General features: G+C 33.1%; 1 protein-coding gene across 7 annotated transcripts in view; it reads right to left on the reverse strand.

The window, feature by feature from the left end:
- tsnare1 (T-SNARE Domain Containing 1) overlaps positions 1–21,733 on the reverse strand; it is a 250,043-nt gene that overhangs the window by 113,827 nt on the left and 114,483 nt on the right. For all 7 annotated transcript variants that reach the window (XR_007829269.1, XM_051130353.1, XM_051130351.1 and 4 more), the window contains exons 9-10: positions 14,313–14,385; positions 1,694–1,776 (exon numbers count right to left, since the gene is read on the reverse strand). Coding sequence is in view for 6 of the 7 variants with exons in the window: in XM_051130353.1 (XP_050986310.1) it covers positions 1,694–1,776; positions 14,313–14,385 (156 nt within the window). In the remaining variant the exon portion in view is untranslated. The remainder of the gene's footprint in view (positions 1–1,693; positions 1,777–14,312; positions 14,386–21,733) is intronic.

The raw sequence follows: 21,733 nt of genomic DNA on the forward strand, positions 1-21,733 counted from the left end.
ATAATAATAAAAAATCTTTCTTGAGCACCAAATCAGCATATTAAATGATTTCCGATGGATCATGTGACACTAAAGACTGAGAAAATTTGAAAAATTCAGTTTTGCCATCACAGAAATAAATTACATTTTAAATGCATTAAAATAGGAAACTGTTATTTTAAGTTGCAATAATTTATCCACATTATTACCACTTTTACTGTATTTTTGATCAAATAAATGGAACCTAGTTAAAGCTTTTGTGTGAAGCTCATTTAAGCCCCCCCAGCTTTAGAGAGGGGGGATTTTTCATTATACCAATGACAGTTTTGTCAATATATTATTAAAGATAGCCAGAGGATAACATATATTTGTTTTTAACCAGTTGTTGTGTCTGACAGTACACTGTAAAAACAATTTGTTGAGTCAACTTAAAATAATGTGTAACCTGGCTGCCTTAAAATTTTAAGTTCAGTCAACTCAAAAAAAAAGTTTATTCAACTTGAAATGTTAAATTATACTAAGTGACAACTTAGATATTTGAGTTGAATCAACTTCAAATTTTAAGGCAGCTGGGTTACTTACCCATCTGTTAAGTTTAGCAAACACAAATATCTAAGTTGTTACTTAGTACAACTTAATATTTCTAGTTGACTAAACTTATTTTAGCTGACTGAACTTAAAATTTTAAAGCAGCAGGGTAACAAATTATTTTAAGCTGACTCAACAAGTTGTTTTTTTTTTTTTTAAAGTGTAGATTGGTGAAAAGGGTTATAGTAGAAAATCTCTTTTCCATCTGACAAAATTAAGAAAAAATTGTCTAAAGTTGTTCAATAAAATACTTTTAATAATTTAACATTTAATAACTAATTTATCATCTGCATCAGAGTTTGGATCCACCATGTTAAAGTACATGGGTTTGAAATAAATACAAAGTTCTGTCATGAAACCGATAGGTTCTAACTCAATCTGAAATAATGACATCATCATTCACATGGTACAGCTGATTGGTACTTTCCGTATCAGCAGCCAGTGAGCTTGCTGCTCAACATTCAAATACTTGACTAGTGCTTGCTGACACAGGTGCAGCATGCTTCAGAAACCCTCCACCTTCCCCAGCTCCACCTGTATAGATCTGCTATAAGGTAATTTCATCTGTTATATGTGGGGGTTACTTCATATATGTTATATGCGCATTAGCAATATTACCTACATGCTCATATCAGCATGTCCGTGGATGTACTGGCAGAAGCAAGTCTAGGTTGCCATGTATATTACCAAGCTACCATGCTCTGAGAGTTGTCATGACAGAAATACTTTGAATGCAAGTCATTTTTTATTAAACAAGTCCACTGTGTCAATTACGACACACGTGGCATCAGGGTAAACAAGGTGTAATACACAAATTTGCTTTTACACACGATACTTAATACTCAAACAGAGCTTGTGCACAATCAATGACAAATTTTAATTTTCAAATAGGTTTATGGTCTATCCGTCAGGTAATTGGTGAAGGGTGATTACTGAAGTGAGCAGCTAATGAATGACAGCATGTTGAAAATCTCACTGTGTGATGTCAACTGAAACTAATAAACAAACCTGCTACAATAATTGTGTTCATAGACTGTTGCAGGGAGACTCTTTTTACATACCAAACTGCTTTTTCTGTACCTTAATGCAGCAATAGCAGTAGCTTTTCAAGAAGTCAATAGCATACCTGATAATGACTGGCTTTTGCAAGCTCCTGATTGGCTGATTCCACATGTGATGAGGTGGTCTGAATGTAGTCCTCAATGCTGTCTGTAAAGAGAGGAAACAAGCTTTGTTATTGTTGTTCTCATCGCGTTTTGATGTACAAAATGTTACAGTGCGTTCAGGATGTTCTGTCAGACTATTTCCAGATGATTTTCAGCCCATGTACGTGAAACCGTAAACTTCATATGCGGATGTGTGACTCACTCATACACATAAACACACACACACACAGAAGAATGTCCAAGCACACAGTGTACCAGAGCACCTTTATAAACATACTCACTCTCTCATTCATGTTCCCTTTCCCAGGGAGAAAGAGATTAGAGAGCAAAGTGCCCAGTGTTGATACTGCCAAAAACTGAAGCTGCACCGCATTTTGTGGTTCCCTATAAACTATCATCACAAAAGACCACATTGAAAAGAAGAGTTTGGCCAAAAATGAAATTTCTGTTATTTATTCACCCTCATATTGTTCCAAAACTACATGCTATTATTTTTCCTGTAGTAATGCCAAACAACAACATTATTCATAGTGACAAGGGACTGTTAAGTGCCAATAGAAACAAGATATTAAAAAAAATATCTTAAAAAAAAAAAAAAAAAAAAAATTAAATATCAATATAAAAATAGGCAAATGATTAAATAAATAGTTTAATAAAATATTAATATAATAAAATAATCAAAAAGTAGTTTTAAAGCCATATGGTAACTTTGTGTGGGAAACAGGCCAAGTTATTATTCAGTGATAACCTTGTACACATTCATGGCAAGAATTTAAAAAATGCCATTATTTACTCACCCTCATATTGTTCCAAACCTGCAGGCTATTATTTATTTTTTATTTTATTATTATTATTATTTTTTTTAGTAGTAGCCACACAACATAATTCATAGCAACCATGGACCATTATAATTCCTATAATTTCTATAATAATATTTAATTTTAGCATTTTATATTTTTGAGTGCTGTCAAAATTAGCCCACTAATGCAGGTGATTAATTTTTCCAGTTTAACGGCATTAAAAATATTTAACGCAGTTAACGCAGGGGCGGAGCTAGGGTTGGCCACCCCACTCACAACTGCTGCTTCTGTCTCTTTTTTCTTGACAAGAATTGCATTTATTTAGACTAGTTTTAGTCTAGTAAGGAAATCAATTTCTGTAACTTTAAGGATTCATCTATATTTAATTTAGAATTTAGTGTTTGATATCTTTATTTAATTTCTGTATATTTCCTATACTTGCTGAAGGGCAAATTTATTATAATGGGTTTATGTTAATTAGAAGTTGCTGTTTATTTTTAAGTCTACTAAATATTAAAATTGATATCTCTCAATTATACTGTAATCTTGAATGGCTATAGTCAATGATTAAATATTAGAAAAAAAAAAAGAGAGAACAATTTCAGTAACACTGATATCAGTAACATTGGTATCAGTAATACTCGCCTTCAGTCATAAAAAAAAGATGCCTTTAAACAAATATTAAAAAACATACTGTTGCTTTCTACATTACTTTGAAGATTGAATGTGAAATTATTGCAATATAATAGTGTATTTAAAAACCTTAATATTATAGGTTGTGATTAATCATGCATAATTCCTGAAAAAAGTGTGATTAATTAGTTTTAAAAAGATTTAAATCGATTGACAGCACTAATACTTTTCTATTGCTTTTATATGGCAATATAAAATTATTAAATTATAAATGCTAAAACTAAATATTGATATAGAAATTACAAGAATTACTAAATAATTATTTAATACAGATTAATTTAATAATAAAAAAAATAATAATGATAATTTTGTGTGGAAAATAACTCAAATTTAAGTCATCATTCACTAATAATCTCTGTAAATTCATGCCTGGAATTAATTTTAAAATATATAAATATATATATATATATATATATTTTTTTTTTTTTAATTCAATTACTACAACATAACTGAACACAGAAAATGTGTTGGCGTCACATGAGCATGAGTAAATAATAATAATAATCATATGCTCTTTATTACAATAATTAGCCTTTCATAAGCAGGATGTACTCGTGCCAAATGAATTACTAATATTCAGTTCTACATTGTTTTAGGAAGCATTGCATTATTGGCCTATAAAAATTATTTTTATTAAAGAAAAAAAGTAAAAGTGCTAATATATTGTAATGATTATAGTATGACCATTTGTGTATTAGGCAATATCTAATAAAACATAAACAAATAGTTGTGGTATCTCTCACGGTACCGTGAAGATTAGCTAATATTCTACTAAGAAATGCATCACAAAAAGACATTTTCCGCAGAGAATTGTGCTTAGAAAGACACACATACTGTATGATAATCAGCTAGAAACACACAAAGACTCGGTTATGTCCTTGCTTCCTTAATTCGCAGGAAAGTCAGCCAATTATTAACTTTGAATAATCCAAATGAGTTGTCTTGTTCCAATGCACATGTACTTATACTAGCAAGTGAGAGCATTGATTCAAATGCAAAGTCAATTCCCTTCCCAATTAAAAACAAATGTGCGGTTCACCACACAGGAGAGCAGAACGAAAGCAGAAGCGGGAGAGTTACAGCGGGGTTAAAGCAGGGCAGGCTCAGCTGAGGGGAACACTGTAGACCTCACCTCCGCCTAGCTGGAGGAACTAATGAGGTTTTGTTTATCTTTCTCTGATTTGATTTGGTGCTGGTCTCCGCTGTCGCCGTGAGATGTGGAAGGGGAGGGTTTGAATGGAAAGAAGCTGGAAACCTGTGAGGGAAGGTGTATTTGTCTGCTTTTTCTCGAATTCGTCATTCTGTTAGATAGACTTCTGAACGATTAACAAGAGCTCCAACATGCTACCAACTTGTAATCTTCCATCCCACCTTCCTGACTTGGATTCATCTCAACCCTATGTTTCTTTCTATTTCTGGTAACAGCTAAATTGCCCGTTTTAAATGAGCTGGGTGGAGCGCAGTTGCTCCCTGGTATAATTAAAACTGTAGGAGCTGTTGTCCACATCATACATTCCCACTTAGTTCTTGTTATCACAAGCCTGTTCTCAGGTGGAGGTGCTGGAACAACAAGATTCATTGAACCACAAAAGTGAAAAATTGCAAGAATATGGTCTCGACTGCTACGACGGGAACAAACAAACCAAAGTTTACACAAAGCAATATATGAAAGCATGTGTGGGCCGCACGATATTCAGGAAGCGCTCGGTATCTACTCCAGTGACCAATATAACCCTCCCAGCGTGAACATTTCTTCTGTCTCCATCTAAGATTACTGACCTGTCATCTACTACCAATATAGGCGCCGAGAATCTGGGTGGAAATGAGAAATGGCTCATTTAGAAACACTGAAGGGAGATGACACATCATACGGAGACTTATCAATCAATATTTCAATAGCGAAACTGAAAAGAAGGCTCTGTGCTTGATGAATCATCAGCCATGTCTGCTAAACACACCCTGCAGGGCAACCAACCTCTTATTAGTGTCACTTGTGTCAAAAAGACATTCTAAATGGATTTTTATCAAAGCTATTGAGCAATGCTGTTCCAAAAGTCGCCTCGCTGTTTACTGTCTATTTTCTACAGCAGCATCCCAACTGAAATGGAAGTTCATAAGCGAATGATTTGAAACGCTTTTCATAGCAACTCTGTAAACTGTCACTCACGTACATGGCACAAATGACTTTGCACAAGAGATTCAGTTGATTTCAACAAAGCTCCATGGTGGCCATTCATTTTTTTCAACAGCCTTGGAAACATAAGGACTCTTCCCATTCATTTCCTCCAAAGAGATTTCATAATATTCTGCTAAAAAGAGAAGCCTGGGAATCATACCAACCAACATTGAGAGGAAAAACATTTTAGAAATCAATTTTAAAGAGGTCATCGAATGCAAAACTCACTTTTACATGTTGTTTGAACATAAATGTGTGTTGGCAGTGTGTGTACACAACCAGCCTATTATGATAAAAATCACCAGTGGTGTTTCTGTAATCTTTAAAAGAAATATCCCTTTTTTCAGATCAAGCCATTGTCAGCTTCTTGTCGATGTGACGTCACACTGACAAAGGCCGCTCTCATGATAGTTGATTGACACGACCGTCTTACCTTAAACCCGCCCTGACTGAGCTGTGAATAGTTCGACCGCCATTGTTTCGAATCCGGTGCACGGGAAGACAAGAATGTCTCCGATTGAGCAACTGAGGTGTTCTGTTGTTAGATGTAATAATGATCATAGCAGTCATCATTTACTCCTGACATCTGAGCCCCTGAAGACGCAGAGGATTAATGTTACTTAATGTTAAAGGAAATGCACCTGGCCATCTACATAAATGTTTCTATGTTCACACAAATCATTCATGATGCAGCTTCACCTACAGCAGAAGTGAGTATAAGGGTTTTTTATGCATCTTTGCAAATCGCCTTTCTTAATAATGTGCTAGTTAGCAAGTTTTGCAGGCTAAACATGCCTAAAAGCGGCTAAAGTAAACAGACCGGCTCGTCACCCCACAGAAGAGAGGGGCGGGGTGAGCAGAGCTCATTAGCATTTAAAGGAACATGCAGTAGAATGGTTCGCTCTGAACAGGGCTGATTTTGACAAGGTAAAAAGGGTGTTTTTTACACTACCACTGAGACATTTTAACCAAAGTATGTTATAGACTTCTATAGAATCATATCAGCTTGTAAAAAATGGGCATCCGTTGACCCCTTTAAGCAAAGACGTATCTGAGAAGTCTGACAAAGGTACAAGACAGGGTACTTCAGTTATTTTAGGTAGGGAATTGCAACTTAATCTAAAATAATGGTTCAATTTTTGCAATGCTTTATGGGAATAGGCAGTTACTTTTGTTTTATTTAATAATAGCAACATCTCTGATTGGCTGCCTCTTTCTTCAAAACAATGGGTAGTGGAGCTCTTCCTGGAGAATCTGGTAAAATTTAACACAATACAGTTAAAATCACACTCATGTATAGATTCTACAGCACCATATATAATTGCTTAACATGTCATGGTAGGGTTGTCTTGAACAGCTTGCATTATTGTTGAAAATCAATGTAGACATAATGGGCCTCATTTATCATCAGTGCATAGAAAAGGTTCTATATTTTGTCCTTATATTCACACACATTCCTATGTAAGTACAAGTTGGTAAATCTCACACTTTGCGTGAAACTGTTCTTACGCACTCATTACGCACACATCTGTGCGCACGCACTGTTGATAAATGAGGGCCAATGAGTGCTGCACAATTGGAGTCTAATGTTACCAACACTAGGCTACTGACTTGATGCTTCAAAAATACAGCTCATAAATATTTTGTGAACAATCAGTTTCAGATTAGATATCTGTATTTTTTTTTTTTTTTCCAGAATACAATAATTAAAAATTTCCATAGACTCCATAGGTTTCAGCCTAAACCTCCTTAAAACTTTGTCAAAGTGTGTTCTGGGAATGTTATTTTATCTTATACGCCAATATAATTTTGCTACATATTGTTTTAAGCTGGCTTTACATCAGGATAATGCTCAGAAACATTGCCTAGCTAAGCAGGTTTTTGTAAGCTAAATTTTGTAAGAACTATAGTGTTTGGTTTCATCTATAATTCACTAACTAAACAAAATGTCTTAAAGTTAAAAAAAAAAAAAAAAAAAAGAAAGCTGATAAAACATGCACCGTTAACCATAATGCATTGCTAACTCAGCTGTAGAGATGAAGTGTGTATCACTGAGATCCAAAAAGGCCGGTACTGTTAGTGCTATAAACTGAATCACACCAGCTCTTGTTCCTCTTTTAATTCAGCTTTTTATATGCAGAGTCCTGCTCTGTGTAATATAACCTTATCGACCGCCAAACATGGGCAAACAGCCTCTGAAAACATAATACAATAGCTGTTGCTTTTTAATTTCCATCATCCTCAATTCATTTAAGAATTACAGGGACATACTTTATAATGACTCTAAATGAACAGGCTTGACGAGCTTTTATCTAGAGACTCCTCAGTTGGTCACTACTGACTCAAATGCACGCACGTGCGCACGGTGAATACTTCTGAAAACATTAGGCTGGAAATAATTAAAGAATCAACCAATTAGGGAAGCACAAAGCTGAGCCGTAAAACAAACACCCAATTAGTTTGAAATATAATTTAGCATTTGTAGTCACAGAACCAAATCACCTCTTTACGGAATTAATAGACGCACTATGTACACAGATAACCTTAAGTATTGTTGAATAAACAGAATGGCATCAGCGCTGACTACAGCGTTAGACAGCTGTGGCACATAACACAAGCACTTATATATAAACATTACTTACACTATGAGAAAAAAACAAAAAAAACAATTCTATTTTATATTTTTACATTAACAATGTAACTAGGGCATCAAGCGCATAGCGCTGAAACCATATTGTAATTGTTAGAATGGCCAAGGAACAGCAATCTCCATGTAAAACTGATAGTGCAGACCAAACCGTAAGTCGTGGAGACTTAAAACTTAGAGGGATGGTAGTACTCACACGACTGACAACATCATCAAGGCTCACCCCGATCAGCCTGATGGGGGCGCTACAGCGATCAAAAGTACAAAACACTCATAACTCTTAAACCGTCAGTCACAGGTTCAAGTATCTTACGTTGTTGGAATCCTTGGCTCACGCTGGACATTACAGCAACATTTTCAGGTATTTTAGATTAAAAAAAATAAATACTTTTGCGAACCAAACCAGTGCAGAAGGATTCTCTGGAGATTGAATATCAATAATAATAAAAAAAAAGTTGAACTTTTGACTCACCGTCACAAAGGGATGCCAAAATGTTCAAAAGAGGCAGTGTCATTTTTATAGTAAAATACCTGTAACTCCAGAACGGACTGACATACTGTCGCCAAAGTCAGATCACTCATGTAAGAGCACAATCTAAGGCCACAGGGGGGAAAAAATCATTAAGTTTGGTCACTTGGTGGTGCTAGAAGAGGGAAAAACCATTAAAATGGCTATACCTACGCAACCATTTGTCCTATCAACATGAAAACATGCTGTGTGCTGTCGTTGTCCAAAGTGCCACAAGTGTCTAAAAGGACATTTGTGTATCTCAAAAAAACATGGCCGCCATTGGCCGATGTATTTTGAGCACTTATTAGACAACGTTAATAGAGGCTGATCAGGACGAAACTTGGTGGGCCCTTTTGACTCACGGTCCCAAAGGTGTGTGAGAAATTTAAAAGAAATCAGCCACTGGGGGGCAATATCGCATTTTCAAGGCCGTCAATGATTGTACAATATTGGTATCATATGACAGAACTCTTCATTATGGAGAACCACTGCTGCCAGTCAAATCGTTTGTTAAATGATTGTGAAGATGCAAAAAAAAAAAAAAAAAAAAAAAAAAAAAAAAAAAAAAAAACCTACTTTTGTGAACCAGTTCTACATTTTTTACTCAATCTGGTAAAAATAAATAAATAAATAAAAAACATTGCAGTACAATTCTCTGGACTCCCTAGGTCAATATATAATTTTTTTAAAATGTTGAAATTTACCCTTTGGGAAGCTATAACAGGCTTGTTTAGAAAATTTACCCAAAATCCAGTCTAAAAGAAAACTCAAAGCTCGAAACCTGGTAAGCACATGCTAAACAAGCATGCAAAGTCTTAAGGAGATCGGACCACAGCTGGCGTTATAACAGTAATTAATATATATAATATATATTTATATATATATATATATATATAATATATATATAAACATAATATTTCTATGGTAAATTACCTGGATTTGCCAAATTTTTTTTTTTTTTTTTTTAAATCATTGATTTAGGTGGTTACAGGCTTGCTAATTTTTTTTTTTTTATGTGTGCTTAAAGCTATATTTAATATTACATTTATTAAAGCCATGTATGAATCTAATCAACTATTAGTAACTTAAACATTGTGACTTGTGTGACTTGTTTACTTGCTTTTTAAAATTAGTCTTTCCATTAACGCCATTATATTGTTCATTCAGACTGATTCGCAAACACGGATCATGTACGAATGCAAGAGGCGGGATTTATCACATGAACCAATCACAGCCAAACATAATCAGTCATATCCAATTATATCGCATTGCCTAGTCTCACATGACTTTACCCCATTCATTCTCAATTACCCCCCACCAAACCCACTGCATGCTTTAGGAAGTCTGTTAAAACTCAATGGGCTCAGAGAGTCACGGGCTCCCGCTATCGCTTTACCTGCTGGTGTTGCTTTTAGACAATGTTTCTTAAACAAAAAAAAACAACAACTGTGATTTATACACTTTTTAATGTTATATTTTGGAACATTTGCCTTGTTTTATTTTTGTACTATGATTTTTTTTCTCATCCATTTTTTGTTCATTTGTCTTTGGACGACTAATAGTACATCATGACCTGTTACGTGTCACAATGTCATTCTGGCTTTGTCACAGAAACCTACCTTTCCATAAGGCTGTGCTAAAAGCACCCATCCAAACTTCCTGCACCTGTTTACTTGCCTCCTTTCTCCTATCTCCGCCCCTCCAATCATGGCCATCCACAGAGACTTTATTCACATCCACCTCTTAATAAACACCCTCGGTACAAAGGCAAAGAGCAATTTAGCCACTTCTATTTCAGGCTCTTTAAACTCTAATGGACTCTGAGCAAAACAGAAATCTGTCACACAGGCTTTTGTTCTGGCCTTGCTTCCTTGCCTGATCTAAGGAAGACCTCCTGAAAACATCACGGTGCTATTGTTTTCTAATAGGCACTTATGATGTCTACATGTGCATATGTAGGAGTATACAATCTCACACCCATCAAAAACATGGTCTAAGAGAGTGACTCTGCAGGAGGGCATCGCTCCAGAAACACATCACGGCCACATGAAGCATAGCAGCTTTCATTTCATCCTTAAGCTGTGGCTTTAAAGAGAAAAATAAAATCTTTGGGATGTGAAAGATGACAGTTGGAGGGACACACATGTCCTAAACCCCCCCATTCAGACCTTGCATGTGCTCAGTGTGTTGAAAAAGAAAGAAATATGCGTTGAATGGCTTTATTTCCAAGAAAACTTTCAGTATGTGATTGACATAGGTCTTTTTCAAAACTTCATGTGAACTGTCTATGTAGGCAACTAAAATGAAAGCTCATAATCAGTGTTATTTAAACACTGACAGTTTTTGTTAATATTTTTTTGTTAAAAGCACATTTTTTACATTTAATTAAATGTTATTATTTTATTTTATCTTAATTAATGTTTATTTATTTATTTATTTATTTTTTGGTACTTATTGGTAACAGCCCTGCTCATAATAGACTGAAATTAAGCACTCTACACGTATGCCATAATATCACTCATTATGTGAAGTACACAACAATTTACTGATTGCACAATTGTTTCTAATAGCAAAATAGCATTTCTAATGACAAAGTTAAGTGAAATGTATATATTAACTGAATGAAGTTTCCTAAGTAAAATACAGAATACACTGTAAAAAACAATTTGTTGAGTCAACTTAAAATAATTTGTAACCTAGCTGCCTTAAAATTTTAAGTTCAGTCAACTAAAAAAAAAGTTTATTCAACTTGAAATGTTAAAAATTATACTAAGTGACAACTTAGATATTTGAGTTGAATCAACTTAAAATTTTAAGGCAGCTGGGTTACTTACCCATCTGTTAAGTTTAGCAAACACAACTAAGTTGTTACATAGTACAACTTAACACTTCAAGTTAACTAAACTTATTTTAGTTGACTGAACTTAAAATTTTAACACAGCAGGTTAACAAATTATTTTAAGCTGACTCAACAAATTGTGTTTTTTATTTTTTTTACAGTGTAGGAATATAAAATAACTATAATAAAATATAATTAAATGTTTTTTTTTTTTTTTTTTGTTAGCTTTGTCATAGCTAAATGGACATGAATGTTTAAGTAAACCTCAACACAATGCATTCTGATATCACCTTGTCAACAATAGTTCATGCGATTTTGCCCTAAAGAGCGGTCAAGATTCGGTGCATAAAAGATGGCATAATTTTGTGGAAAAGTATCAGCCTGGATATCTAAAAATGTAGCCTAGAGAGGCCTGGTTTTGGAAAAGAACAAATGCATCATCTTTTAAACAAAGTTTGCAGGGGAAGAGAAACCAGAAGGTGACAAAATAAATTAAATAATATGAAAATCGTAATGCATGTAGCATAATGAGAAGACCCGAAAGTGTCAGAGAAGAAAACAAAACAAAATATAGTCCACCAACATCCTCAAGTGTACTTCTAAAGGGCAGGACGGCATTATTGGGTGGTTTATTGTATACTGTGTGTCCCACTAGATTCTGGTTATTTCGCTAGTCATAACTTGTGATAACCTTCAACGTGTCTGACATCATTTCCCTGTGTAAATGTTAAGTGTCCGTGCTATGAAGTTGGGGACAAGGAAAGTTTCAATATCCCTTTTCTCTCGTGAACTCCTTCCATATTGTGTTACTCCTTCATTTTCTCTCCTTTTTCCTTAAGCTGCTGTTGTACTGCAACCGTGAGAGTGTTAAATTAGGATGAAGAATGTGCGAAGCACATCCTTAACCTCTCCTGAAGGAATAGTATCTTTACTCATCTGGCCTGTTGAATGTACAGTACACACAGGATTAATTAAAACGGCCGGACGAAAGGACACTGTGCTGGATGAGTACCAATTATAACGGAAATGGGCATTATCCAACAGAGAGGCCATGCTTACGGGTCTCTGATCTTATGTAACCATTTCATATTCAGCTCTATAAAATCTTTTATATTTGAAGCTCTCAATCACATGCCGTTTATTAACCAAGGTGAATGAAATACTACTGCACACTCACACACAGAAATCTGTATTCAACAATACATAAGGGAGCACAAGAATGACACGAATGTGCAATAAATAAAATCTCAAGGGACAGAACTGAAAATTAATTTACTCACCCTCATATCTTTTGAAAACCATATGACTTTCATATGGTCACATTTACATTTCAGCACAGAAAAGCCAAAAAAAAAAAAAAATACAATAAATAAATAAATAACAAAAATACAGGCTAATACAGAAAGGCCAATAATTATTTAGATGTTAGCTGATATTAAAACAAGTGTGTATTGTTTATATTCTATACTACTATTCATAAATAAATCCAAAATAAAACAGTAAAAACTAAAATCAAGTTAATTTAATCACAACATCATAATGTTTAATATGAAAATTTATTTTAGCATTTTAAAATATTTTATTAATGCTGAGATTTGTATGGAAGCCCGTTTCCACTACTGAATAAAAAATGTGAGAAATAAAGTCAGAATTGAGAGATGTAAACTCGCCTTCTTACTTTTTTCCTTGCAAATGCGACTTTGTATCTCACAATTCTGACTTTTTTCTCAAAACTGTGACATATAAACTTGCAATTGTAAGTTATACAAAAAAGACGTTATGATATGTTCTCAGAATTATGACTTTTAACCATTCAATTTTTGATTTAACTTGCAATTGTGTTATAAAGTCAGAACTGCAAGATATAAACTCGCAATTTTGTAAAAATTGCAAAACTTTATTTCTCAGAATTGCATTTTTTTTTCACAATTGCAAGTTTATATCAGTCAAAGTTGAGAAAAAAAGTGCAGGATGTAAACTCTCGGAATTCTGCCTTTTTTGTTGCAATTCTGACTTTTATTTCTCAGAACTGTGACATGTAAACTCACAATTGTAAGTTATACAGTCCAATTCTGAGGGGAAAAAAGACTGATATGTTCTCAGAATTACAACTTTTTATCTTTCAATTTTGACTTAACTGGCAATTGTGTCATAAAGTCAGAACTGAGAGATATAAACTCACCATTTTACATTTTTCCTCACAAATGCAAGTTTGAATCTCGCAATTCTGACTTTTTTTCTCAAATCTGTGCCATATAAACTTGCAATTCTGAGAAAAGTCAATGGGCTTCCATAAATTTGAATGTTATATAACGGAAAACATAAACTAACTGTAAAAATAGGAGGAATGCGAATTTAAAAATAAATATCAAATACTGACTATACTAAGTAAATAAATAACATTAATGTTTTCTAGTTTGATTGTATTCGCCTTGGTTTCATTATAAATTTAACTGACACGGGTCACGATTGCTATGTGTCCAAGATGAAATGTCAAAGTTTAAGGCTAAACATTTTCCAAATAAGTAAGCAACAAGACAATTATCCCTGCTTTCTGCATGTAACCAGTGACTCAGCTCCTGAATCATGCTTGCCCCGTTTAATATCAGTCTGTCTTTCTCTGCCTGTTAACTATAAATTGAATCTTTGAGGATCTTCTCTGATCTTAGTTTCCTCTAGAGGCCTCACGCTGTAGAGACTAGCTAGCTCTCTGTCTGTCATGTATTGAGCTGGTAAAGGTGATGTCTTGTTCTCTCCCCTGAAACTTCACCTCAGCACAGCAGGGGATTATGGGATGGATATGGGGGGGAGAAGTGATTATCAATGAAAGGCCAGACAAACAAGGATGAGTCAATCGACTCTTAACTGGAAACATAGAGCCACACACACACACACACACAAATAAGATCTCACCTATGGTGTCTCCTTGTTCATGCACCATGCTGGCCAAGTCCTTCATAATCTGACTGACGTCCAGCATGTCTCTCTGCAAAAACAAAACAGAGGTTGCAGCTCAGAGGTGGGTGAAGCAAACATCACAGTGGGCTGAAATGGTCTTTTATGCAGTCTCATGGTACTTGTGTTATTTTAAAACAACAACAAATGCCATAGAGTGATAAAAAGGAAATAGGTCTTAATGAACGCCAATTAGACAGTAGATTAGTTATAATAAATATAGGCTACTATAAACGAATTATATCTAATAGACTGCCCATAATTTAATTGCTTTTAAAATATATCCAAGAAAAAAAAATTAAATCAAGCTAAAATAAATTCATGACTCCAAAAGAAACAACAATAAAATTAAACAAAAATGACCATAAATGAATTTTAATTTAATTACATGGTAAATAAAACTTCAGAGAGATTTACCAACTTTAAACAGGTTTTAAATAGCATTCAGCACATTAATTTGGATAGCCCTAAAAAACTAATTCTAAAAGTATATTTTAAAAAAGTATATAAAATAAAAATGCCCTGAATAACTAAAACTAAACTCAAGTGAACCTAAAGTAAAATGAACTAGAAATAATAACTGAAAATAAAATAAAAATGTAAAAAATCTGAATCATAATTTGTAGAAATTAATATTAATATTTAAAATTATTAAAATTATTCATATTTTACTATTTTTTATATTTATTTTGTATATTTATTTTACTATATTTGTAATATTTTATTATTTTTTTTTACACGCTTTACATTTACATTTTTTTAACATTTATTTAAACTGTAAAAAACTAACATTATTAAAACAAAATTGAAACTAAAACTTGATGGTAGTAAAATGGAAAAATAATAATAATAATAATAATAATAATAATAATAATAATAATAATAATATATGTATGTGTGTATATATATATATATATATATATATATATATATATATATATAAAACAAATAAAAAAAAAATTGTATATATTAACATTAATATTTTAAACTTTTACATTTTTTATATTTTAAACTTTAAAAGATGCTGTTTTTTTATTCAAAAATTGGTGTAAAAAATGTGAAATACTGGTATTGTTTATTGGCGATTCAAATTATGCTATCGTGATAATGCTATCATTATATACTCAGTCACAACATATCAAAAACATACAACATGGTGAACAAACATGTTAAAACCAAACCTCTTAGTTTGGTGCTGTTTCATGTCAGAATTCCCACTACACAGGCCTAAAGCAACATGGTGTTTTCTAAAGCCTGAGTCTATCTCCTGCTCACAGGCCTTTTTCTCTCCATACACAACCCTATGCAAGTGCAGCTGGGTCAGTGGAGCTCAAACCATTGAGCCATTCATCACAGGTGTCTGCAATTGTTTGGGAAACTGGCAGCCATCCTGGCTCTTGGCAAAAACTGTTTGGCCAGAGCCAAAATGGCCCCTAGCAAATCACACATTACTAAACAGTTTCTGCATTTTCTCTCTCTGCCCGTCAACACCATCACAGAGCAACATATTTATTTTTCCCACCAAGGCATTTGCACAATTTAAATTCAGTGTGTAGAAACGACAGGATATGGAGTGTCATTACACTTGATTAGATGGGAGAAACTTAAAGGATGGTGAAGAAAAAAACAGCACGATACACATCTAGTTAGAGCAATCATAAGTTCATTTACTGTAATGTTTAGAATGGCTCTTTTAGTAAACACCTCTCCGTGGAGTTGCATCCCCTTTGAGAATTGGGTTTGTAGCTAACAGGCACTGAATTCAAAATAAATCAAAGCACAAGTCATACTGGCAAACACAATTCAACACACTGAAGGAAGTCTGGGGAAAAAAAGTCTGATGAAATATGAAGAAATTACTTAAATGACCTAAACAAACTTTACAGTTTGGAAACTTCCAGACAAATAATTTGCTGTATTATCTCATGCCATAATGGCATCTGCCTGGTGAGATATGAACTATAATGATATTACAAAATGACAGAATTTAGTGCCCAAAAATATCCACATATATTATATAATATAATATACACATATTTTATATACAAAATAACATATATTTACACTATAGTTCAAATTATTGGATTTGGTAAAATGTTTTTGAATCTTTTATGCTCACCAAGGATGTATTTGATAAAAATCGTATTGTTAATATATTATATATTATTGCTAGTCTGTAAATTGTTTTAATGTTTTCAAATGAAGTCTTTTATGTGATCACCAAGGATGTGTTTATTTAACAAAAATATAGTAATATTGTGAAATATTATTATAATTTAAAACAGTTTTTTTCTATTGTAATATATTTTAAAATATAATGTATTCCTGTGAAGGTAAATCCGAATTTTCAGCATCATTACTCCAGTCCTTAGTGTCACGTGATCCTTCAGAAATCATTCTAATATGCTGATTTGGTGGTCAAGAAACCAAATTTATTCATATCAATTTAAAAAATAGTTGTGCTGCTTAATATTTTTGTAGAAACCACACTGTAAAAAAAAAAAAAACAAAAAAAAAACACAATTTGTTGAGTCAGCTTAAAATAATTTGTTACCCTGCTGCCTTAAAATTTTAAGTTCAGTCAACTAAAATAAGTTTATTTAACTTGAAATGTTAAGTTGTACTAAGTAGCAACTTAGATATTTGTGTTTGCTAAACTTAACAGATGGGTAAGTAACCCAGCTGCCTTAAAATTTGAAGTTGATTCAACTCAAATATCTAAGTTGTCACTTAGTATAATTTAACATTTCCAGTTGAATAAACAGTTTTTGAGTTGACTGAACTTAAAATTTTAAGGCAGCCAGGTTACAACTTATTTTAAGTTGACTCAACAAATTGTTTTTTACAGTGCATGACTGACACTTTTTTATGGATTCTTTAAAGAATAAGCTCAAAAGAACTGCATTTTTTTCTTTTAAAATTTTGATGTTTTTTTTTTACTGTCACTTTTGCACAATTTAATGCACCCTTTCTGTACAGAAGCATGAAATATATATGTTAGTCTATGTATATTTGAGACCCACCAAAAGCAAAACAATACATAAACCTATGGCTTGTATTCATTCAGTAAGTTAACATGCACATGGGTATATGTATACTGTATACTGTATGGGTCTTTATATATACTGTATAAAGAGTGAGAAGGTGACATATTGATTTTGAGAGCACTCTGTGTGCCCTTCTGCCCAGGGGGACTCTGGGTAGCCTTGGGGGCTGAGGTGTGCCAGTTTACATCATTTATGAGGGTTATAAGAAGTGAACAAAGTTCCAGAGCTCCATTATGACCCAAAACCCACCGTTCCTCTTCATGTTACCCTTTCATAAAGATCTCGGACAGTCCCGCTGTCCCCCGAGACTGTGTGCAATGGTGGCGGCTTCACAGACGGGTTGAGTGGTTGAGACGCGGTTGAGTGCTTTGGGTAACATGAACCAATGAAACAGTTGGGGGTTCTACAGCTGTAACTTCCCAGTCCAGATCAATCATGGAGACAGATCTAAAGAGTGTCAAAACTATGACAACTTCTTTTGTGGCTTATGTTGAACTAAGCGAAAACCAGTCAGGCCCATTTTCAAGAGTCAGTGAGAAAGTTTATTCTTTTTCCACACTGCTGACAAATTGCTTTAAAGTACGATGGCGTTTTAGTACAAAGTTAAAAAAACAAATGGCCTGGATTAGGAGCACCGGGACATATTCCAAAGTCTTAGCTTTCAAAATCTGTCAGTTTTATAGTGAAGTACAGTACAAATGATATGTCTATTACAATAATGTGTTTGTCTTTAATGTGGTGTGACAGATCACTGTATTCGCCTCAGTTTAAGCGGCATCTTTCCGATTACAATGAGACGTTTGTTTCATTAAATTAGACTATACAGTTTTTTCTTCATTCCATCTGATGTTCCTTCACGATTATATCATGCTATAAACTTGAAATAAAGAGGAAAACACATTTATAATTTGTATTTTGTGATAAAACTGACAGAATTTGAAAGGTGAGTTGTTATATTAAAAGCAACAAAGAACAAAATTATTGTGATTACTGGGTGGCTGGCGTGCTACAAGTAATGAATGGAAGTAAAATATTATTACCAATCATTTACTGTATTATACTGTGAATAAAACAGTCACTTACATACCTCAGAAAAGACACAATATAACTTACGTTAACGAGTTGGAGTCCACTTCAACTTTTAGAACATTTTGTTGTTTTTAATTACATGTGAGGAATGAAAGATTGGACATCACAGACATTTTTGTGGAGTAGGTGGTTTCATTTTAACAAAGAAAATGAAACAGTCTTGGTTAAATTTGGACTCGTAATTTCGACTTTATTCTCGAAACATTTCGACTTTATTCTTAAAAATTTAATAAGAGTTTATTCTTGTAATTTTTTACTTTATTCTTAAAATATTTCAGATTTAATCTCACAATTTTAGATTTTTTTTTTTTTTTTTTTTTTTTTTTTTTTTTTTTATTTTTTACGTGGCATTAAAACACTGTCATATTAAAGGGATAGTTCACTCAAAAATGAAAATTTTGTCATCATTTACTTGCCCTCAAGTTGTTTTTTGTTTTTTTTTTGCTGAAAATAAAAGAAGATATTTTGAAGAATGTTGGTAACCAAACAATCCATTGACTTCTATAGTTTTTTTTTTCCTTTCTTTTTTTTTATTTTAAATAAATAAATAAAAAATTTAAAAAAAAATATTTGTTGGATATTTCTGAAATATCTTGAGTAGTTTTAAATTAACTAAATAAAATATATCATTACTCACACATTATTATATAATATCATAAAAAAAGAAAAAAATATATTACAGTGATACATATATTGGGTTTAACTATGTAAGTAAAATCCGATTTTTAAAAAATATATATTTTTAAAAGGCTTATTTTTAGATATTTTTACTAAAATGAAGACAAAACACAATATTTTGTTTCTTAGAAACAAGACAAAAGTACTTGTAATGTACACACCCTTTCAAAAGTTTATTGTTGGTATATTAAAAATGGTAAACATAGTAAAAACAGTCATTGTGAAATATTATTAAACTTTAAAATAATTGATGTATATGTAATATATTTTACCAAAGCTGAATTTTAATCAGCCATTACCCTAGTCTAATAATTTGGTCTTTTTTTTGTTTTTGTTTTTGAAAACAGTTGTGCTGCTTAATATGAAATAAATACTTAATAAAATTTTGATTTTTTTTTTTTTTCAGGATTCTTTTATGAATTGAAGGTTCAAAGGTATATATATATATATATATATATATATATATATATATATATTATTGTGAAAAACATTATTTTATTTTATTTTAGCAATGCACAATATGTACTATATTTACCATGGTTAGAATCAATTATGGTAAATCAATTATGTTCTGACAAACAAGAAGCATGCCTGGTTTTTATTTTCAAAGCATAGCCATCGCAATGTTGAACAGCAGAAAACAGTCCAAGTGTCATGTGGATCAGATCGATGCTCTTTTTCCTAGTGCCACGATTAAGTTGCTTATGTCAAACATCATTCTATTTTATTTGGAAAGAGAAAGATAGAAACCAAGACATAGGGGGAGAGCCTGCAAACACGGGTATGATAGGACTCAAAGGGTCAGCTTTTGTTTCATTAGATACAAAATGTCAGACATCTGCTGCATCTGACACATGGGTCTGCGTTGCACCACAAACGCGCGCTCTTCAGCGACAGAGCCTGACAGGAACCGCAGCAGCCACACAATTAAATGTGTGGACTGATAAGGCTATAGATGTCATGGAAAAAACACACTCTCCCAAACAGGAGATGACTGACACTTCTATGAATGCAACACACCAGGAAGTTTTGCAGGAGCACAGACTGACAGGGAGGAAATGCGAGAGTGACTGTAAGCCATCAGACGGCCTATCTAAGACAAGGAAACCCTGAGAAAGCTCAGAGAGAAAGATTTGTGAAAGGAAAAGACGGATAGGAGATAAAAGGCCGTAAAAGGCCTGCTGAGATTTCCCACAGAATTGAGAAATTATTTGTGGTTTGTGTCCACTTTAAAAAAAACTGACAAACAAGTGATGGATGGACAAGATATTAAATACTGTGAAATAATCTAATAAAGTCCAACATGACATTTTATAAATCTCAAGCCAAAAGAGAGCCCTCTAGTGTTACTGGTGAAGGATGCACCAAAAATGACAGTTTTTTTTGTCTCATATAATTACCAGCCAATCAAATCTTTTTAATTTAAAATAAAACATAATTTTAAATGATCATTGAGACATTTGTGCTTCACTCGCATCTTTAAACAAAATTTAAAATAACTGTTTTCAAACAGGTTTTATCAACACTACTCATCTGTCATAGGTCAAACGTAGAGATAGCCCCGCCCTAAACTCACACCATTGGCTGAGCCAGAATCGCTGTTGTCAGGCAGGCTGGGAACAGTTTTGATCTCTAAAATGATTAAAATAAAGCTGAAATAAAATAAAACAAAATTATTTGATGAAAAACATAACCCTTGTGTTTCAGTCACTTCGACCCAGAAAGGATTTTTTTCCCCCCGAAAATGCTAGCTAATGTTATCACATTGGACTAAAACTGACTGTTTTTCCGCACACAGGGTATGTACTTCCTAAAAATGGATAATTTGTTTACACTCAGTGCTGTCTGTGGTCAAAAATAACTATATAAAAATGCTATATAGTTACTTTGTACCTACGCATATATATTTTTTTAATTAACAGAGGATTTGTTTTTCTTTTTGGAACCGATTGGTAGTAGGTTTCATTGATCTAAACTTATGCACCTCAGCTTTTGAGTGGGAAAAAAAAAACAAAAACATTATTTGTGTATAATTTTGGCAATGCTCATTCAAAAAGGTGAATAAGCTCAGATCAATGAAACCTACGATCGATCAGTTCCAAAAAGAAAACAAGCTGACAAAAAGACTGAATCCAAGATTTGGTGATAATATGCCACAATTAGAAATTTACAAGCAATCGTTAAAATGCTGGTCATTTTTGACTGGGAACAACAAATTAAGTAAAGAATTTTCAGCACAGCACAAATGTTAGGTGTAAAAATGAAAAAAATATTTATTAAATGTTGATTTGGCAACTTGTCATATGGCAACTAACTAAAATAACTTTAAGGTAAATGATTACAAATTCAAAATATTAAACACTACAGTTGGATATATATAAGAGAATGTGTTTTTTTTTTTGTGTGTGTGTGTGCTGAGCCTATCTGGTTACAGAAAATGACAGTTTTCAAGTGGCAGTCAATTGAAGCCATGGAATAAAAGAATAAAAAAGGTAAATTTGAGTTTATATTTCAAAATTCTGACTTCATTCTCGTAATTCCGAGATTATATCCCACACTTCTGAC

Source organism: Labeo rohita, chromosome 16, assembly GCF_022985175.1.
Source record: "Labeo rohita strain BAU-BD-2019 chromosome 16, IGBB_LRoh.1.0, whole genome shotgun sequence".
Taxonomy (NCBI): domain Eukaryota; kingdom Metazoa; phylum Chordata; class Actinopteri; order Cypriniformes; family Cyprinidae; genus Labeo; species Labeo rohita.